Source organism: Nomascus leucogenys, chromosome 15 (assembly GCF_006542625.1).
Source record: "Nomascus leucogenys isolate Asia chromosome 15, Asia_NLE_v1, whole genome shotgun sequence".
In the NCBI taxonomy this organism is placed as follows: Eukaryota; Metazoa; Chordata; class Mammalia; order Primates; family Hylobatidae; genus Nomascus; species Nomascus leucogenys.
Window position 1 is genome coordinate 72,324,003 of NC_044395.1, and position 21,402 is coordinate 72,345,404.

At 46.2% G+C, this 21,402-nt stretch overlaps 1 protein-coding gene across 2 annotated transcripts in view; it reads right to left on the reverse strand.

The window, feature by feature from the left end:
• Window positions 1–21,402, reverse strand: part of GALNT18 (polypeptide N-acetylgalactosaminyltransferase 18) — a 351,487-nt gene that overhangs the window by 106,444 nt on the left and 223,641 nt on the right. For both annotated transcript variants that reach the window (XM_012502920.2, XM_030794708.1), the window contains exon 4: window positions 29–212. In XM_012502920.2, the coding sequence (XP_012358374.2) occupies window positions 29–212 (184 nt within the window). The remainder of the gene's footprint in view (window positions 1–28; window positions 213–21,402) is intronic.

Sequence of the window (21,402 nt, forward strand, 5' to 3'; positions counted from 1 at the left end):
TCCTCCTCCTCTCCCAAGGGGCACTTACCAGCCCACATTGAACTCCACATGGGCATCAAAGAGTGCCACCACAGGGGCAGTGGCCGCCCTCCAGCCGCTGACCCTGGAGCGGATGAGGCCTTCCTGCTTGCTGTGACGCACGACTTTGATGAAGCCTGGCTTCTGGCTGTTCACCTTGTCCACATATTCGATCAGCTTCTCCTTCAGTTCCTCTGTCAGGGAGAAAATGCAGCCTTAGCATGGGAGGGAGGTCAGGAGGCAGAAGGCGCAATCACAACAGTCACTCTTTTAGGGTAAACTGACCCCCAGAGAAAGGCCGGGGGGCCCATTCCCTTCCCTGGGTCTTCTTCAGCGGTCCCCACAGTGGCCAGCACAGCTCAGTTTTGAAGGGAAAAATAGAGAGGAACATTTCCTGTATTTTCAGTATTTTCTGAGGTCCAGCAATGCACAGGGTCATATACACCACACACACGGTCTATTTAATCTTCACAACAAGCCAATGGGAAAATGGTAGCTCAAAAGGGTTTATCAAGTTCTCCAGCATCACGCAGCTTGTGAGTGGCACAGTCCACTTTCAAACCAGGCCTAGTGACTTGAAAAGCCATCATCAGCGTGGCTACCTCCTTCCTAGTGGTCTCCACCTCCATCGGTGCTCCTATAACCCCCAGAGGAAGATCCCTCTGCCAAGACCCTCGCCCAGGATCCACTCTCTGCCTGGATCTCCATCTTTCCAGGAAGTGGATGGCCAAAAGCTGTGCCCATGTCAGTAGCTGGTGTTGGTTTGCTGCCTGTGGTCCTGGACCTGGCTAAGCATTTGATGCCTCTGCTTCTTCATAGCTGTAAATGGGGCCTGCAGCAACAGAAACAGGCCTCAGCAGCAGACCCCTGAACCCTCAGCAAGAGAGGGCATAGCCGCTGCATTCATTACATTTTCCATAGCAGCTAAGGCAAGAGCCCATGACAGCCCTCGTAGTTGGCTGGACAGGATTCTAAAGTTCCTTTTGAACCAAGCATCCATCCCAAGGTGTGAATTCCCTCTGTCTGCCCTGATGAGTGATCATCCAGCCCCTGCAGTAAAAGGGAAATCCATGCAATCCATTCCTTAGAGGGCCTCTTCAACTATTAGATGTTCTTCCTTCTTCTGACCTCCAAATGCCAGGGTCCCTCAATCTTACATTCATGAGTCCAATGGGACCTATTTTGGAGCCGTAGAAGACAGATCAAGTCCCTCTTTCCACATAACAACTGAAGCCCATTCTTAAGTCCTTGCTAAGGACTTCTCTAGGTCAAATATCTTCAGTTCCTCCTTGTGTTTCTGCATATTTCATGATTTCAAATTCTCTAATCATGTTGAACTTCCCGCTAATTAAGTTAGTTTTTCTTGAACCCTTTTATATTATGCAGAAGTTGACCTAACACTTCTAAAGTAAACTGGGCTATACATAATAGAAGAAACAAATCACCTCCCTTAATCTAGAATCTATGCTCCTATTAATATAATCTAAAGTCACAACAACTTTGATTACTTTTGTCTCAAATTAAGCTTACTGCTAACATATACTTACAAATTATTTTTACATGGTGCTACTAAGTCAGGCCTCCTCCATCCCATCTCTGTGGATGCGGGTGCACATGCAGGTGCTTGTGTGTGTGTGTACATATGGGTGCCTGCTTTGAGTCAAAACAAAGAATGTTATGTTTACTTTTATTTAATCAGCCTTTCTAAAGATTTCCACTATTTCTTTGGATGTCAAAATGTTTTTGTCCCCTGATTTCATTACCCAATGTCTTTCTCATCCAGCCCTTCTATGTTTTCAGCTTCTGCAAAAGTGATAAGCATATGGCCTTTCTTGTCATTCAAGTGATCCTTTTAAACAGTGTGACCCCTGTCCTAAGCTAGGGCTGGTGGGGGCTATTAGTGTCCTCATTCCAGCCTGGAGAAAACTCGACTGACTTCTGGGCTGCCACTGACATGCTGTATATCTCACTGCAGTGCATACGGAAATGACCTCAAGATCTCCGATTGCTGCAGTCGCCTGGGGAGGTCACTGTCTCACAAATGTCAGGACGTTGGCCATGGAGCAGCATAGCTCAATATGTCTCACACTTACAAGGTCTTCAAGCACCGTTGTCAGGAGGCTTCTTAAAAAATTTACTGTTTTATCACTTCCAAGGTCCATTTCTCATATATCCTTTCTGAAAAATTTAAATAGAGCTCATAAAGCCTGATATTTGGGCTTTTGATGATGGCAGTTAAGTTTTGAGTACACAGAACTTGGAGTGAGAAGTGGGCTAGTACTAAATGGCCTCATACAAATCCCCTCCCTTCCCCATGAAAGGGATACCTGTCCCCTTCTCTCCCTCCTCAACCCTCAGGTGAGACTCCTGCCAATTGACTCCTGCCAATACCTACTGTGACTAAGGTATTGATGGGAGGAGGCTGAGGATGATTGCTACCAAATGGTCTCCTATGAGTTTCACCTCTCTGAATTCACATCCTTGTATGGCTGCCTCACACACTGAGTCTGGGCCGGACCGTGACACAGCAGGACACAGCAGGAGGGACCCTGAGCAAGTTCCAGGCCTTTTGCTTTTGCTCTCTTGCTGCCTTAACTAAGGAAGCTCCAGCCAGCCTCCTCCCCAGCCCAGTCATTTAGGCCACCCCACAAAGGCCCCAGACAGGTGAATGAGGCCCTCGTGGATCCTTCAGCCCCAGTCAGGCCACCAGCTGATCGCAAATGACAGGGAGAGCCATTGTGTAGAGCAGAGACAGGCTGCCCAGTGATCCCAGACTTTATTGCAGGATTCTGGGCCAATGGATGGTTGCTGATTCACACCATAACTTCTGGAATGGTTTGTTATACACAATGGCTATAATAAATTGTCTATTGTTCTGGTCTGGTGCTGGGGTTAAAATAAGATTGTGAACTCCTGATGCACAGGACATGCAGTCAGAGGAAGAATGAGCTTTGAGTGGTGGCAGCAAGAGATGGAAAGCTTTGCTTCCTATAGGAGCTACTTGCCCCTTTGTACCTGTGAGCTCTATTAACACTGAGCTGGAGTAAAGGCTTCTGGGGGACCAGATAGTAAAAAAATTCCAACCCCAGTTAGCTGCATCCCAAACATGTGCTGCTGATTAGAAGAGGGAATTCTCTTAGCCCCAACCAAACAACTGCTATCCAAAAAAGAAAATAAAGAAGAAACAAAATGCCTTGAAATACCCTGGATGATACTGGCTCTGTCTTTGCAAAGTACCTTTACTTAATGAGGCTTTCATGTTTTCTTTCAATCTTTGTTAAGTGCCAAAGCAAGAAAGAACTATCTCTTCTGCATTGGCTGGAAAATTGTTTTCCAAAACATTGTCCATTGTATATTATATATATTGACTATTAACTATTTTATATACACATAAACACACACACATACATGTTCACATATAATATCTCTCAGAACTTCTTAGCTCCAAAGATTGTGTTTTTGGAGTTGAGCTTGTGTTTTTTCTTACAGCCAAACACAAGTACCTAGCCCATCATATTTGCCTTCTTGCTAAGGCTGCCAGGAAGCTCAAAGACAAATATAATGACTAATCACAAAGATTTTATCAGGATTTTTGCTGCCCTATCTTTGCTAAACCTTTGATTTTCTGGTTCAAATTTAAAAGCTGATTGACTTTTACCTTTTATTCCCTATGCAAGCTATCTTTAATTATTTTTTTGAAATTTCTATAAATAACATTTAATAAAGTGTCTTGGTGGGTTAGGACAGGAGTATAATTGTGGAAGGAAAAGGGAAGGTATATTTTGTGCTTGTTTTAATGTGTTGGAGAAAGAGGAGGCAGGGAGTCAGCTTGCTGTGACTCTGCCAGATCTAGAGTCAATGTGGAGCTGTCGATAGCCCGTGTTGACAGAAAAATACAATTTGCACCCTGCATGGGGCCAGGTGTCATCCTGCTTATGTTGCTACTTCAGCTCTCTCCTACTGGCCACAAATCCCTGATCTCCTGACATTGGAGGGACCTCTGTAAACCAGCACTACCAGAAGCAGTGATGAAACACTACTCACTCCTGGGAGGTCACAGGCCACTCTCCACATCCCCACGGGGAGCCTCCTCTCAGGGCCTGCTCAGGACAGGCTACTTGCCAGCTCTCATTTCTTCAGACTTAGACACCAAGGAAACACAGGGGATTCACCAGCCTGGTCAAACAGAGCCCTTCTTCCTTCCTCATCTACCCCCTTCCACTGCTTCTATCAGAAGTGGTTGGCTCCACAACCACTAGCTGGCTGAGCCGGAAGGGTCTGGCATGGAGGCTGTTAATCTGATTTAAGTACTTAATGGGACGCTCCGATCTCACGCATAAAGGAAATTAAAGGATCTGAAAGTTGATGCCTAATGGGGCTTTGCTGTTTGGAAGGCAGGTGCACAGGCATTTTGTAAAACTGCCTTCCCATAGGCTTGCTGTGGAGAACTGGGCAGAGCTCCTCATCTCTCCCTCAAGGTTCAGATGAGCATTTCCCACATCTTCTCTAGGTTTTGGGGACATAGAAATGAAGGGAGAATTCACCCATTCATTCATTCATTCAACAAATATTGAGCACTTACTGATATGATTTGACTCTGTGTCCCCACCCAAATCTCATCTTGAATTGTAATCCCCACGTGTCGAGGTGATTACGTCATGGGGGCAGTTTCCCCCACACTGTTCTCATGATAGTGAGTGAGTTCTCATGAGATCTGATGGTTTAAAAGTGTGGCACTTCCTCTCCCTCCCTCTCTCTCTCTCTCTCTCTCTCTCCTGCCACCTTGTGAAGAAGGTGACTGTTTCTCCTTCACCTTCTGCCATAATTGTAAGTTTCCTGAGGCCTCCCCAGCCATGTGGAACTGTGAGTCAATTAAACTTCTTTTCTTTATAAATTGCCCAGTCCCAGGTAGTTCTTTATAGCAGTGCGAGAATAGACTAATACACTTACTATTAGTCCATTCATGGAGTAATAATCTTTGGCATGCCTTGATCATACCTCAACAAGGTACTGATCTAGTTGCTGTGATTACAACTGTAAACAAGACAGTCTGCAATGGACTGAGTGTTTATTTATTCCCCAAATTGATTATGTTGAAATCCTAACACCAATGTGATGGTATTAGGAGGTAGGGCCTCTGGGAGATTAATTAGGTCATGAGGGTGGAGCTACTATATTAGCCTGTTTTTTACTGCTGTAACTAAGAATACCTGACACTGAGTACTTTGTAAAGAACAGAAATTTATTTCCTCACAAGTTCTGGAGCCTGGGAAGCCCAAGATCAAGGCACTAGCACTTGGTGTCTGGTGAGGGCCTTCTTGCTGTGTTCTCAAGTGGCAGCAGGCAGAAGGGCAAGGTAGCCTAAAGCTTCAAGAATCCTCTTTTTAAAGAGCCTCAATCTCATGAACAAGGAAGCAGCCCTCACGACTTACTCAACTCTGAAAAGGCCGCACCTCTTAATACTTTCACACTGGTAACACCTAAATTTTGCAGGGGAAATACTCGAACCACAGTAGCCCTCATAAATGGGATTAGTGCACTTATAAAAGGGGCTCCAGAGAGTGCTCTTTTCCTCTTTCTGCCATATGAGGATGGAATGAGAGGTGAGCAGTCTGTGACCTGGAAGAGGGCCCTCACCAGGACCCAACCATGCTGGCACCCTGATCTCAGACCCCCAGCCTCTGGAACTGAAAGAAATAAATGTATGTTGTTTATAAGCCACTCAGTCCATGGGACTTTGTTACAGCAGCTCAAACTAAGACACAGCCCTTATGGAATTTCCATGCTACTGGATGTTTAAAAGGCATGTGGTAGAAGAGACACAGGAAAAGCATATTGGTCCATTTGTGTAGCTATAAAGGAATACCTGAGGCTGGGTAATTTACAAAGAAAAGAGGTTTATTTGGCTCATGGTTCTGCAGGCTTTATAAGAAGTGTAGTGTCAGCATTCGCTTCAGGTGAGGGCCTCAGGCTGCTTCCGCTCATGGTGGAAGGGGAAGGGGGGCCAGGATGTACAGAGGTCACGTGGTGAGCAAGGAGGCGAGAGAGAGTGGGGAGGCACCAGGCTTTTTATATCAACTCTCATGGGAACTAGTAGAGGGAAAACTCACTCATTCTCCCCACCACGCCAGGGAGGGCATTAATCTATTAATGAGGGATCCACTGCCATGACCCACACGCCTCCCATTAGGCCCCACCTCCATTATTAGGGGTCAAAAATTTTTTTTTTTTTTTGAGACAGAGTCTCGCTCTGTCACCCAGGATGGAGTGCAGTGGTGCAATCTCAGCTCACTGCAAGCTCTGCCTCCCAGGTTCATGCCATTCTTCTGCCTCAGCCTCCCCAGCAGCTGGGACTACAGGCGCCTGCCACCACGTCCGGCTAATTTTTGTATTTTTAGTAGAGACGGGGTTTCGCCGTGTTAGCCAGGATGGTCTCGATCTCCTGACCTTGTGATCTGCCCACCTTGGCCTCCCAAAGTGCTGGCATTACAGGCGTGAGCCACCATGCCCGGCCTATGGGGATCAAATTTTAACATGAGATTTGGAGGGGACAAACATCCAAATTATAGCAGAGAGGGAGAGTAAGCAGGAAATGCTGTGGAGTTACCATCTACAGAAGTAGTTGTCAATCAATTAGGGGGAGGAATTGGGGTATGAATACACCATGGGCGAGCTGAATTGTTCCCCTTAAATTCATATGCTGAAATCTTAAACCCTAATACCTCTGAATGAGACCTTATTTGGAAATAGGGTCATTGCAGATATAATTAGTTAAGATGAGATCATACTGGAGTAGGATAGGATCATACTGGAGTAGTACTCCAGTATGACTGGTATTCTTATAAAAAGAGTAGATCTGGATGCAGACTGAGGGAGGAAGTCATGTGAAGAGGAAGGCAGAGACTGGAGTGATGCATCTCTAAGCCAAGGCCTGCCAAAGATGGCCAGCAAAGCACCAGAAGCTAGGAGAAGGGCATGCAACAGATTCCCCCTCATAGTCCTGCTGGCACCTTGATTTCAGACTTCTAGCCTCCAGAAGTATGAGACAATGTCTACTGTTTAAGCCACCCAGATGGTGGTACTTTCATTACAACAGACATAGGAAATGAGTATAACCCAGCTTCCTCACTTATCAGTTGGGATGACATTGCAGAGTCTTCAAGTCTCCTGGTGGTTCCCAGGACGATGGAATCTAGATCCCCACAGCAGTACCATGTTCATTGATGCCCATGGTATTAGCTTTCTTCTCTTCTCTGTCTCCCATCCCCACTCCCTCATCAGTTTTCTAGGATCATCTACCAGATAAATGACTTGGCCCCAAATCTTGTCTCAGGATCTCCCTGGCTTCTGGGAAAGCCAAACTAAGAAAGTTGTACTTTCCAAGTCACCAAGGGCCCTACCAATTGCTTCACACTTGCCTGGTTCTTGAAAGCATTTAAATTTTAACTCTTGACCTATACACATAATGTGTATGGATGTGCGTATGATGGCTTAAATTCAAAGTATTGGCCCTATTTTTCTCTTCTCTCAATCTCTGCATTAATTGGATAAAAGAAAAAACAGTAAATATAGTATACTATCCATTATTCTAAGTATTTGGTATATGTTATCTCATTTAATCATTTCAACAACCCTAGATATAGCTCCTATTATTATCGTTCTATTTTGAAGACAGGGAAATTAAGGCACAAAGTGATTCAGGTAGCAAGCGGTGGAGACAGGATTTAAATCCAACTAGGCTGTCCCCAGAGTCCATAATCTCCACCTCTACACTCTATCCTGTCTCCCAAGAATAAGAAGCTGGCCTGCATAAGAATCAGCTTGTTTAAATCACAGGCTCCAGAGTACCATCCCAACAAAGAGTCTGATTCAGTAGATCTGGGGTGGGACCAGAGAATCTGAATTTCAAACAAGACTCTCCCGGTGAGATTCTGATGGATGGGCCAAATTTGGCTTGGGCTTTATAACGGAGTAGAAAAAGGCACCTCCTGCTGAATATGTGTGGTTCCAGCCCTTAACAGAAGGATGTAAATGCAGTGTGAAAATGGCTCCCTCACACCTGCCCAGGTAGTTTTTGTCTTCATTCTTCCAAACCCACTGGCTCCATCTTGCTGCCTTCAGTTGTGGGTCCTTCCCTTTCCAGCTGCTTTTTGTTTCTCTACATGGCCATCTTTGGATCTGATGTTTTGGACTGTCCCCTGTCATTTCCCAGCTGCCTTCTGCAGAGGCCACGGCTTTTTGTTCCACTCTGGCCACACCCCTCCTTCCTAGCTCAATGCTGTTCCTCAAAGCCCAGCCTGCATTATAGCTTTGCCACCCCATCCCTCCAGTTGCCCAGGAGGGGAGTGTGAACACCCCATCCACATCCCCACTAATCCACCTCCCACTGACAAGTGCAATTAATTGCTTGTCTCCAATGGTGCTAATTTAAAGATTAAAAGTGTTTATTCCTTTCCAAGTGAAAAGTGGCTTGTCTTTTTCAGATCAGAAGATTAACTGGCTTTCCTCTGAAGCCATTTAGGGCCATTGAAACACAAATGCTATGTCAACACATTTTAAAAGAGAGATTATTTATAAGGATGCAATGGTCGTCAAACCTAGCTGATCATCCACATCACATCACATGAGAAGCTAAAAATTAAATAAAAACAGATGTCACCGTCCCCACCTCCATGGAGAATCTGGAGTGGGGGCTCAGGACTCAGATGGTCCTGCTGACGAATGATGGTGAGCCTGGCTTGGGCAGCTGGGATCCCAGAGAGCTCCGGGCAGCATTGCTGTGTGTATTCCTCTGTCTTGAAGATCACTCCAGACAAGCTTTCAAACCCTGGGCAGCTTACAAATGCCTTCCCCGAGGTTCATTCTTCTGTCTGCTACACTCAACAGCCGCACTTCTGTCCAGCTCATTTAATAGCTGCACTTCGTCAAAGTCGATTGATACTAAGGGAGATTTGGAATGGCCTTAAATAGTTCCCTTACTCAGGCTGCAGGGTTCAGGCACACAGTGTTACAATCTTCCTGGGAAGCTGCAAACATTAATTCAGCCTTATCAAGTTACAGAAAGTCCCAGATTTACCACCTAATAGGCCCCACCCATCTGTTTTAAAGTCTACTTTTTGGTGTCACAGCAGGGCATTCATGGCCACCAAAACCCACAAGGAATATGCACTCCAAACTTAGCGGGGTCTCTCAAAACCAGGCTCTCAAAACCCACAAACACCTTCTTATCAGTGCCAAAATGGCTTATTCTCCCTAAGATGATGTATCCTGTAAAAAAAATGGTCAAAACTGGTTTCTGAAGATGACTGTGGCAGGTTATAGAAAAATGTTTACCTGGCCAGTTAGGAATGTGTTGGGTTCTAACCAAAGTTTAACACAGTCTCCCTTTCTTCCTCTCGCTCTCAAATTAAGACAAAATAAAACAAACAAAAAACCTTGAGTTCTAACGTTTGCCACTGCCTGTGGTATAAATGCTTCCACCATTGCTGATTTTGGGCTACCGGCCTGACGCCACTGAGTCTGAGTTGGGAAGAGATGTGCAGAGTTGGGTGAGGATATGCACGATGAGCTCGGATAGTCCAGGTCAGCCCCGGCGCTGGTCTAATGCTCAGGGCCAAATGGCTGCAGTTCTGTGGCCCTTCCCCTACACCACATAATGTGCACTGTGCTCAGCACTTCAGATCAATCCATCCTTTATTCATTCACTCAACAATGATATATTATGCACATATGATGTGCACCACTTAAGAGCCTCACCTCGTTACCACCCTGCAAACAATATTTATAGCTAATGCTTATTAATTTATCAGGTGCTGGGGACTGTTCTAAACCTGCTTCATATATTACTCATTCAGAACTCTCAGCAACCATAATGCTACTCAAGGTAGGTAGGTAGCATGACTATTTCTGTTCCATAGATTAGAAAACACAGCCCAGAGAGGCTAAAGGATTTTCTCAGTGTCACAGAGCTAGAAGATGGCAGAGCTGAAAAGCAAACTCAGGCAACCTGAAGATAATAACCTCATTATTACCTTCAAATGGCCAATGGGAAAAATCAAGGATGAGAGACTTTAAAGGACATATTCCAAGCAACACAGAAGGTAAGAAAGGAGCAGGATTCGAACTCAGGCCTGCCTGCCTCTGAAGACTTGGCTCTTTTCCAGTCTGTCCAGCAGCCTTCCGAAGGAGTCAGCTTTGTAGGCTCAACAGAAGCTCTTCCCCTAGGGCTGTAACTCCATGCTCTCTATTCGTCCACCTTGAGTAATTTCGCAGATGGGAATGAGAATAATGAACTAATAGAAGTCAGTGTCTTTGCTGACTAAATGACCTTGGCAAAGGGCCAGCTCGCCTTTGTACTTCCTGGGACTGTGTGAGGAGGAAACTCCTGTAAAGTAAAGGTGGGGCAATGAACCAAACACTGTGAAATTACTTACAGAGCAGGAACTACTCCTGCTACTCTGAGGAGGGTATGCAGCAGGAATCACAGGACTTACTAAAAATGCCATGATAGGTGACTGATGTCAGCCATGTCCAGGCAGGAGTGGACGCTGCTCCAGCCCCAGGTCCTCCAGCTTAGGAGTACCGAGAAGAGTCCTCCCATGAGCTTCTAGGGAGAGCGTGCCAAGAACTCAAAGCCTTGGAAGAATTGCTGGCAGATAGTGTTTAATAGCAGGTGATATCAGAGCTGAGAACAAGCAGTGTGGACGTCCCACTGTGCAAAGGGAATTCCAGGAGGCCCAGGTCCAGGTCCTCCTACCCTATGTGTGAGCACTCAGGAAGGTCCAGTGCCCTTAGCGGTTAAGCCAGGGGCCAACTTGAATTTTGGTGCTGGCTTCTCCTTTTGTGCAAGGCTGAGAGTTTAGAGTGCTGCCGAACTCAAAAATTTGATGATCCTAAAATCTCATGACTGACAGCCCAAGCGTTTATGATTCTGAATCCAAAATTTCAAAATTCTGAAATTTTTAGAGTCTCTGGTTCTTAAATACTAACTCCCAGGATTCTGAGATCCCATGAGTCTAAGCCCCTGTAAATGCCAGAGTGATCACTCTAGGCTGTGCTCACCACCATCCTACCCCCAGTCCCCACCATCAATTGTTGATAGCTTACAAGGTCAAACATCCTGGTCCGGCCTTCTCTGCAAGACTGTGTGCTCATCATTTTCCCAAATGCACTAAGCTCAGTCATGCCAGAGTGCCCTTGCACTACCTGCTACCTCCACCTCCCCTGACCCAGCTCAGCTTCTGTAGGAAGCTTTTCCTCACCTGCAGCTCTAGAAGGGGACTGGTTTTTCCTTGGGGCACAGACACAGGGGACTAAAAAACATACACCAGGCAACCAGTGAGGGCCAACCTCAGGCCCTGAGCTCCAGCTCCTTCCAGGGCAGCTCTGAGCATCCTCTGGGGGAAGTTAAGGCTCCCACAGGCTGTATGTCAGCTCCGTACTTCTGCAAATCACTGCTGCTCAGGCTGTGTGACCAGGGGCCTCAGCCTGGCTGACTCACGACTCAGGAGACCCAGTGGGCTTCACACATGTATTTACACCTAGCCTGATCTTGTCAGCAGGGAGGTGGAAGGCCCTTTTTCTCTGCTTCAGAACACCTTCCAGCAATGTATTCTCAAAGGGAGGAGTCCCATGAAGGACCAGTGACAAAGCAGAACCCAAGTGTTCTCCTGGCCTTCCCGTTTTTATTTCTTTATTGAAATATGTCAAGTAGAACAGTAGGAACAGAGGCTTAGGGAGAGACAGGCCTCAATTTAGTTCCCAGCTCTGCCATTTACCGTGACTTTGGGCACAAGACAAAATCTCTCTGAGCCTCAGTTCTCTCTTCGACCTCTTTGGGTCGCTGTGGAAATCCACAAGACAATGCCTGGCATGTTGTGAATGCTTCACAGCTGGTGCCATTACCTACTCATCAGTCTGAACTCCTTTGCTCCCTTCCTCCTTTCCAAAGGAAGGTCCCTAGGCTGGGTGCAAGCTCTCACCCTCTGTCCTGCATTTCTGAGAAAACCAGCCCTGCAGCAAACTGCCGTGGGACTTCCCCAGGTGCAGGACACAGTTGCTGCTCTTCAAGCGCCACTTACCACCTAGCCACTCCAATTCAATTTCCAACCCCTTCCCGTCTCAACCTGCAACTATTTATTTAACAACCCCTTAACAGTGATTTCTATGTGCAAGGTACTCCTAAGATCTTTATTTGTACTGCAACTTAGCCCTTATGATCACTCTATTAGGTAAGTACTACTAGTAACCCATTTTATAGATGAGAAAACTGAGGCATGGTTAAATTAGCAAGTGGTAGAGTCCACATTCTAAGTTCAGCACTTTGGCTCTAAATTCCGTGTTCTTAATACGTTTCCTGTCTATGGGACCAAGGGCAAGAGGGTGCATTTAATGAGCATCCACCCAGGCTTTGTGCTTAACAAATGTCTTGTTAGCCTCTTAACAAGGCCCTTAACAAATGTCTTGTCAGCCTCACTTTCTGATTTAAGGCAGATGAAAAAAATAAAGGAAGGCTAATGCTATCTTTTTTCTCATTCACTGCAATCCCCTGAGGCAGGAACCTTTATACTCTTAGGCCCATCTTACAAATGTGCAAAATGAGGCTAGGAAGAGGGGGCCAGGGTATTTATATATCGATCCCAGCAGTCATTGGTTAAGGACTGCTCCAGGGGCAGGTTAAGTTCCAGAACATCCAGCCTGTCCTGTGCAAGGCAGAGCAACCTTCCAGGGCTTGAAGAAAGCCCCCAGATAAAGAGAAGCAGGCATCTGGGCAACTGGAAGCACTGTGCACACCTGAGAGGTAAGGCCGGAGCCACACCCCGGCCCTGACAGATCTGCTACACCAAGCCTGGCACGTGGCAGAGGTGCCACAGGCGTGTGTTTTGTTTTCATAAACATGCATTGCAAGAATGAATGAGTGCATGAGTCATGTCTTGGCTCAATGCTTCTAATGACCAACATTTATACTCCTCCAGGAAGACTTTAGTACTGTTTTTCTTTGGTTTCCTCTGCCCTTTGGCCCTGTATCCCTCATTGTGCATTGAATGTTCCACTGGACTGTGAGCTCCTTAAGGAGGGACCTATGGTTTCACCCTTCTCTGTATCCGGAGAGCCCAGCCGGAGCCTGGCATTCAGTAGACGTTTATTGACTACATGGATTCATGGCACATGGGACAGAAATCCTTATATAAAGGTTTTGAGGACCTCTCTGGAAAATACCCAGAAAAAAGCTGATGGGCCCGCTGGTAAGCCTCAGAACTACCTTGGAGTTAAAAAGTCATCATTTAGCCTGTAATCCCAGCACTTTGGGAGGCCGAGGCAGGCAGATCGCCTGAGGTCGGGAGTTCAAGACCAGCCTGACCAACACAGAGAAACCCCATCTCTACTAAAAATACAAAATTAGCCGGGCATGGTGGCACATGCCTGTAATACCAGCTACTCGGGAGGCTTGAACCCGGGAGGCAGAGGTCGTGGTGAGCTGAGATCGCGCCATCGCACTCCAGCCTGGGCAACAAAAGCAAAACTCCTTCTCAAAAAGAAAAAAGAAAAAAGGTCACTGTTTATGTGGAACCTTCTTTCTGAAGTTTTTAGCACTTGGCACAGGTTCTGACACATGGTGAACATGGGCTCACCAGGTTTGTTTCACACACAATCCCCATTCAATCCTTTTGGGACTCTGCAAGTTCAATAGCATTACAGCCATTTTTTAAGTTTTATTTTTAATTATTATGGATACCATAGCCATCCTAACATAAGGAAATGGAGGCTCAGCAACGCTAAGGTTTTTTCCTATAGGCATATAGCTAAGGAACAGTAGGCTCCATCCCAGGGATCATGGGGCAGGTCAGTCAGACTTTGCCATCTTTCCTCCTAAAGGTCCCTGCCGACCTTTCTTACAACCTCTGCATGCTCAGTCTCCTGGGGGGTCACTGAAACCAACAGTAGAAAGCGTGGGAAGGCAGGGCAGGGCATGTTCAGACAATGGGAGCAGGCAGTCCAGCAGCAAAGTGGGTGGGGCCGACCTTCAGTTTGGGGATGCCCAGCCTCAGACTTGAAACAGCACCCATGGGGTCTGGGTGTGGGGTGGGCCAGCACTGTCTCCCAGGACAAAACCTTTCTTATCAGCCCTGGGGTTGCTGATGGGACTGGAAGGGATTGGTATTGAGGGAGACTCTTAAATCCAGACTTTGGTCCCAGGTGGGCCACTGTCCATGTTCCTGGGCTCTTAAGTGGGCTGAGAGTTTACTAACTGCTTGAGTCTGGTTAGGCTGCTGCTAGACCCCAAATGTAGAAAAACAAATGACTTCTGGAAACCTTGTGTATTTTTCTGTTTGTTTGTTTGTTTGCTTTTAAGCACAGAGTCTAAAGCTAAAGGCATGTCCTTGCCAGCTTTCAACATGAACTGCCAACATCGGCCTGTTTCTAGGCCCCGGCTCAGGCCATGTGGGCTTCCTTGCTCTTCTTGCATATGCTTTTCTCTTCCTTTAAAGCCACCAAAGGCAGAGACCCGGGTCCTCGAGATGCTATCAGAATGCCAGACATGGGCTGCCAGTAGAGGAACATCAACAGCTAGCTCAGGACAGGTGGGATGGACAACCTCGCCCAGAAGCTGCCCTCCAAAGACTGTCAGCCCATCTTCTCGCTGTGCCTTTCAGCATTATTGATTTTTTCCAGATCCCTCTATTTCAGGAACATACAACCTCCTCTCATGAGATTTACTCTAGAAAACTCAAGAAATATTATTTCCCTGATAGACATGCCCCCAAATATCAAAAATATTGCTCCTTCTCACTTCATGCCCTGTTTGTGTTCCTTTCATTCATGTGTTCAACTGGTGGATATTTACTAAGCACTGGGTGTGCGGCAGGCCTGATGCTAACTGGTGGAGACCGGGAGTAAGTCAGTATCCACCTCTTAAGAAACTCACAGTTTAGTGGGAAGAAAGAATTAAACCAGTAACTTGAATGCATTGAAATATGTTCTAAAAGTAGTTGTCACAAGGTGCTATGAAAATACAGTGCAGGATGTGACAACCTTTGTAGGGGGTTCAGGGCAAGTTTTACAGAATGTTATTTGCATTTGTCTCAATGGATGGATGAAGGGGCTTTCCTAGGAGGATAAAGGGGGCATTAAAAAACCATCACAGGTAGAAAAACAGAATGTATAAAGGCTAGAAGCATGGATGTGCATGGCATGCTTGGGAAGGAGTAACAGATGTGGGCTATGGCTGAGTGTAGGGATACAAATTCAATTTGGGAGAGGAGGTTGGATAAGTGAGTGGTAGAGAGATAGTGAGGGCCTTAGAAGATGGGCCAGAAAACATTAGGAAGTCATAAGGAAGCTTTGTTTGGATTCCTCCCACCTAAAGGTCTCCAAGAGATGAACTGAAATGTCAGGAAGAACTTTTCATCAATTTCTTAATTAAAAACTCTACTGTAGCAGCAGAAGGAACTGGCCCACTCTAGAAACCTAAGGAGGTGAGGTTTTTGTTTTACGTTGTTTCCCCCCAAATAACACAAGTCATGGGCTCTTCACCAAGCTCCAAGCCTCAATCATGGCCTCACTAGGTCTCTAACAAGGGCCCTGGCCCATTGCTCAAGACAGTATCCAGGATAGGGATAGATGCAATTAGAGGTGGTATCGACAGGCTGGGTCTGGTCCTCTGCCCTGATTCTTGATCCCTTCCTGACTACATCCTGGCTTTCCCTGGCACTGTAATGGGTTCCTCATTTCCCCTGAACATTCTGAGTTAGAGTAGCCAGGCCTGATGCTCTCACCATGGAAGCGACTCATAGACCACCCAGGTGAGAGGCTGGGCTGGCCCAGCCAGGGAGCAGGGTCTGACATGCTGTTAGGGACCCAGTCTGAAGACAACTCAGCACACAGACTCAGCCCTGCAGTATCAGGCAGAGTTATCTCCAGCTTCAGAACTGGGGTTATCATCTTTCCTGAATGTTCATTCACTCATTCAGCAAAAATGTGGATGACACAGTGCCAGGCACCCATCCGTAAGTAAGGTTCAGGCCCTGTCAACCTGGGCCTTGTGAGGTCCCACAGTTGGAACGTTGGGCACGGCTGGGGTCCCCATGCCTCTATGACAAGTTTACAATGCTGCTGGCCCAAGTGAGCCACAGAGGACAGCCTGATGATTGGTAATGAAGTGATCGTGTCCAACCAGGAGCAGAGGAGCCAAGAGGAAACAGGAAGAAGGAAAGGAGACAGGTGCCCTTGGCCTGCTTTAGTGCCCACTGTGTGGCAGGGCCTGTGCTTCGTCTGTATCAGCTCATTTAATCTGCATATGTAGCAGGGCCTGTGCTAGGGGCTTCACCCACATTTGCTCATTTAGTCTTCACAATGATCCCATGAAATGGGGAAACTGAGACCCAGAGCCTATAAGGATGGTGAGGAGTCAACGTCAGGGACCTCAGGGAGCTTTAGGTGTTCCCGCGTTAGGCAAGGGCCAATTGATGGGTGGCAAATAGAAGTGGCCACTGCTCTTGAAGGGGAGGTGAATGAACCTAAAAAACCACTTTCAACAAGGTATCTCCCTGCAGAGTGGAGGGAATGATGCAAAGAAAAGAGAGAAGGAAGGAGGCCCAGTGGGAGAAAGACCAGCAGGACAGAAACAGGCAGCAGAGCCGAAATGAAGAAAGGGGACCTCACTCTGGATAAAGGAAGATGGCACGAAGGATGGAGAGCAGGCTCTGAAACACTGGGGAAACAGGAGGGGAAAGCTAGACCTTCTGTAGGCAAAGCACACTGACCATGACCGTGATGCAAATGTCAACTAATTAAAAAGAGACTCTCAGAACCAGGGGGCACAAGGACAGCTGTTCCTGGCTGCTGCTAAGTGGTGGAGATGGGGAGGGGAGAGGGAGGGGGGACACAGCCAGGTGGGAGAGGTGCCATTTTCCTGGGGTACAGTTGAGCCTTACCCAGCAACAACCACTTCCCTCTGTTGTTGATCCCCATGGGGCTGAACAGTCCCACAGAGTTAGAGAGAAAAGTCTTTAAAGTCTGGGCAGGAAACCGAGGAACTCGGATAGCTGCGTGATACATTCATTGCTTTTTTCTCACCGAATTTGAAAGAGCAAAGAACTGGCACAACGGCGGCTGGGTCTGTCAGTGGTGTTCGCAAACAGTGTTTGGCTTTCTCGATTCTGGCCTGGGATCCACAAGAGATGGATCAAGAAGGGCAACATTTAGAAAGGTGAGGAAGAGAGAGTTTGCTTAGAGATTAAGTGATGTCATCAGCAGTGGGGGGAGGAGAAATGCATGAAACGGGTTACTATGGAGAGCTGCAGGGACGATGGAGAAAGAATTCACGTGTGGGAGGTACCGATGAGTCAGACGAGGAAACTATCCAGATGGGATCTGAAAACAAAACTTCCCTCCTCAGAAGTCTACATAGCAACACGGACAGCTTGGTAACAAACAAAGAAAATGGAAGCCAAGCGTGGGGATGATCTCACGGCAATTGCAAAGATTTGCACGCGGGAATCCAGTCTGGGGCAATAGTGTGGTTGGGGGCAGTAGGGATTAACACCACCTAATCTAAGGGTGAAAGTGTTTGGTGAGGTCAAAAGGGAAGAAGAACAGAGGTGAGAGCTCTGGATGTCTAATCTGCAGTTGGCACTTTGACCAGATGGAGGGAGAGAGAGGCTGTATTTCTGGCCCGAACTGCAGTATCAGTGGGGAGGCAAATAGGGAGGGTCTTTGCTGCCAAAGGAAAGGCTTTCATTCCAGTCAAAGCAGGGTGCTTGGCAACTTGCTGAGCTAACAACTTCCTCTCCCAGTGGCTGGAGAGAATGATGCCATGGTTCTCTCCCCTGTGCATCTTGGGGGTCTCTGAGAGTCAGAGGAAACTTAGGAGTCTTTTCCTGTGAACAAATGCACCCCCATGGCAAATGTGTGCACACACACACATACCTACATACACAGACCCCCTTTTGCCTTTTTCGGGGCATTTAGGAGGTCTCCAGAGACCATCATGGTTCTCCTAGGACTCTGCAGGCAGGCTCTATTCAAAGCCTTTTGGTATTCTGGGCTTATCAACTCCTATCACCCACAAAGAATTGAGTGGTGAAGTGAAGTGTTGGGAACTGTAAGGGAAATGCCTGTGCCTTTTCACAGTGCCTGCTTGAGAGAGAAGGGGAGGCCAGGTATTCACAGAGCCTGGGTTTTAGTAGACAGATGTCAAAGAGTGAATGGGAAAGAAATCTGTGGATTGTAGGCTTTGGGAGGAGATTCTCAAAACCAAAATTCTGCTTGTATAACCAGTGATGATCCAAACCAGGAAGAAAAAGGGAGGAAACCCAGAATAATTAGGACCTGGAGAATTCTTGAGGACCTTTTTCTTTCTTTCTTTTTTTTTTTTTTTTGTTTGAGACAGGGTTCACTCTGTTGCCTAAGCTAGAGTGCAATGGCACCATCTCAGCCCACTGCAATTTCCACCTCCCCGGTTCAAGTGATTCTCATGCCTCAGCCTCCCAAGCAGCTGGGGCTACAGGCGCCCACCTGCCACCATGTCTGGATAATTGTTTTTGTATTTTTAGTAGAGACGGGGTTTCATCATGTTGGCCAGGCTGTTCTTGAACTCCTGGGCTCAAGTGATCCACCTGCTTCAGCTTCCCAAAGTGCTGGGATTACAGGCATGAGGCACCACACCCGGCCCACAAGGGCTTATATTTTTAAAAGGGCATAGAAAGAAAATAGAAAGAGATTCAAAATTGCAGTTGATTAGGCTCTGTAAGAACAGAGTTAAGAAGATGAACAAGAAGGGGCCGCTGACTGGGGCCAATGGCATATTGTATGAGATGCCAGAGAGAAAGTGCAGCCCCTCAGCTTCCATTCAGCCGCTTGCATCCATGCCTGGGAGACTAATGTGCGATTTGAAGGGAAGAGGAAGGAAATTAACACTTATTAAATAACTGCTATGTTCCCTCACTAAAGTGCTCCACACATTATACGCATTATTTAATCTTCAAAACAACCCTGAGAGGAGCTATTGGTATTTGCGTTTTATAGACGAGAAAACTGGGATGTTAAGCAATGTGTTCAAGATTGCATACTTAATAAGTAGCACAGGCTTGATTCAAATCTGTATATGTCTTTTTCCAAAGTGTGTTCCTTCTGTGTCCACTGCCTTTCTGTCTAAACCTCAGAGGTCCTAGGATAAACCCCTGCTCTGGGCATTACTACCTTGGGCTAGCTCTGCCTGAGCTCACTGGGTAGCTGGTGAAGTAGAGGAAAGGGCTAAATAGTCACCATAGGAAACACTGGCTATGAGGCAGCAAGCACTTTCTAAGCACTTTTCACTAATTCATTTACTCCTCCCAACAAGCTTATAGGAAAGAGCCTTTAATCCCCACTCTTTTAAAGATGAGAAAACCAAATTCAGAGGCTTTATGGTAAGTCACCAGCTCATAAGTGGCAGAACCAGGATATGAATTCAGGCAGTCGGGCGTCAGCTCTGGGCAATTAACTACGCTGCTAAAAATGAACAAAAACAGAGTGCCTGACTGATCCCAAGAAGCTCCAGTTTCCCAGCCCAGGTGACCACAACACAGGACACTGGGTTATCACAGAACTAATAGGAAGTTTTGGTATGGAGAAGAAAAGGTTGGAAAACCAGATGGACGCATGGGATTTTAACCCAATGAGAGGAAAATGATTATTTATACTACAGACAATGGGACTTAACTCAAGCACAGGCAAGATTTCTTAAGAGCGGAAGAACAATGTCCCAGGCACATGAAAACAGCATGTACAAGTATCCTGAAAATGGACAGAGGGAGGTGCTTAAGAGAAGCTGAAGGAAGCCTCTGCAGCCAGGGCAGAGGATAGCAGGTGCACAGGAGTGAGATGGAGCTGGAGCTGAAGGGAAGGTGGAGCCAACCCTAAAGAAAGGGCCTGATATGGACAAACATGCTCCCCCAAAATACATCTGTTGAAAGTCTACTCTTGCAATGTGATAGTAATAGAAGGTGGGACCTTTGAGAGGTAGTTAGAATTCATGAGGTCGTGAATGGGATTAGTGCCCTTATAAGAGTCATGAGAGAGCTTCTTCTCTCTCCATCATGTGAAGATATGGGAAGGTGCTTTCTGCAACAGGGAAGAGGATCCTCACCACACCCTGACTATGCTGGCACCCTGATCACAGAACCTCCAGTACTTTGAGAAACAGATGTCTGTTGTTTAAGCCACCCAGTCTATTGTAGTTTGTTCTAGTAGCCCAAAGTAAGGCCCTGAAAGCCATCTTTAAGAGGTTCACCTTTATTCAAAGAACAAGGATCAAGATTGAAAAGGGGTGGGTTTTGAGTGCCTGTGATTCTTCGGCCCAGCATAGTTTTTATCAGAACAAGTCCATAAATACATCACATTTCTTTAACAGGCTAGGGCTGCATGCAGGTCAGGAACACATGTAAACAACAACAACAGCAAGAATGACTACAAACAGTAAGGATATAAAACTTTGAGAGTCAGTGCAGTATAATGGTTAAATGGACAGATTTTTGAGGGCTTCACTAACAGGGTTTAAATCCCAACCCCACTTACAATGTATGCACTTGGGCAATTTGTTCTACCTCACTGGGTGTATGATTTATGTTATAAATTAGGAACAATAATAGAACAACTCACAGAGTTGTTAAAGAGTTAATGCAGGTAAAGCTTCTAGAAGAGTGCCTGGCAGGTACTGAATACTCAATAGGTGCTGGCTCTTAGTATTGCAAGTAACATTTATCGAGCACTTACTATATGTTAAGTATATAGCAATGAAGATTTTACGTGCGTTATCCAATTTAATGATTGTGGTAGTTATATACACAGGTTTTTAAAAAATTTTTATCTTCAAAAATGAAGCTTTATTTCTATTTAATTGAGTGTGGGCTGGACTTAGTTGCCTGCTCCTAATAAATAGAATATGGCAGCAGTGGAAGTGATGATGTTTCACTTCTGAGACTAAACCATAAAAACCATTCCAGCTTGGGCACTCTCTCTTGGATCACTCACTATGGAGGAAGCCAGCTGCCATGTCATGAGAAAAGATCCACACAGATCATCCAGCCCAAGTCAAGCCTTCTGATGACTACAGCCCCAACCAACATCTTTACTACAACCTCATAATCCAAACCCACCCAGCTAAGACACTCCTGGATTCCTGACACTCAAAATTGTGTGCAGTAACATGCATTTGTTGCTTTAACCTGTTAAGACTGGTATAATTTGTTACATGGCAATAGATAGCTAATGCAATGATCATTAGACAAAGTCTTTCTTCATATCCTTGAGGAAGGTTGCAAACTCAAAATGTGAGTAATCAAGGACTGTGGCAAACCAGAGAATGCATGCCCTGTCTAACGAAGGTGTCTTTCTTTGTTCTGG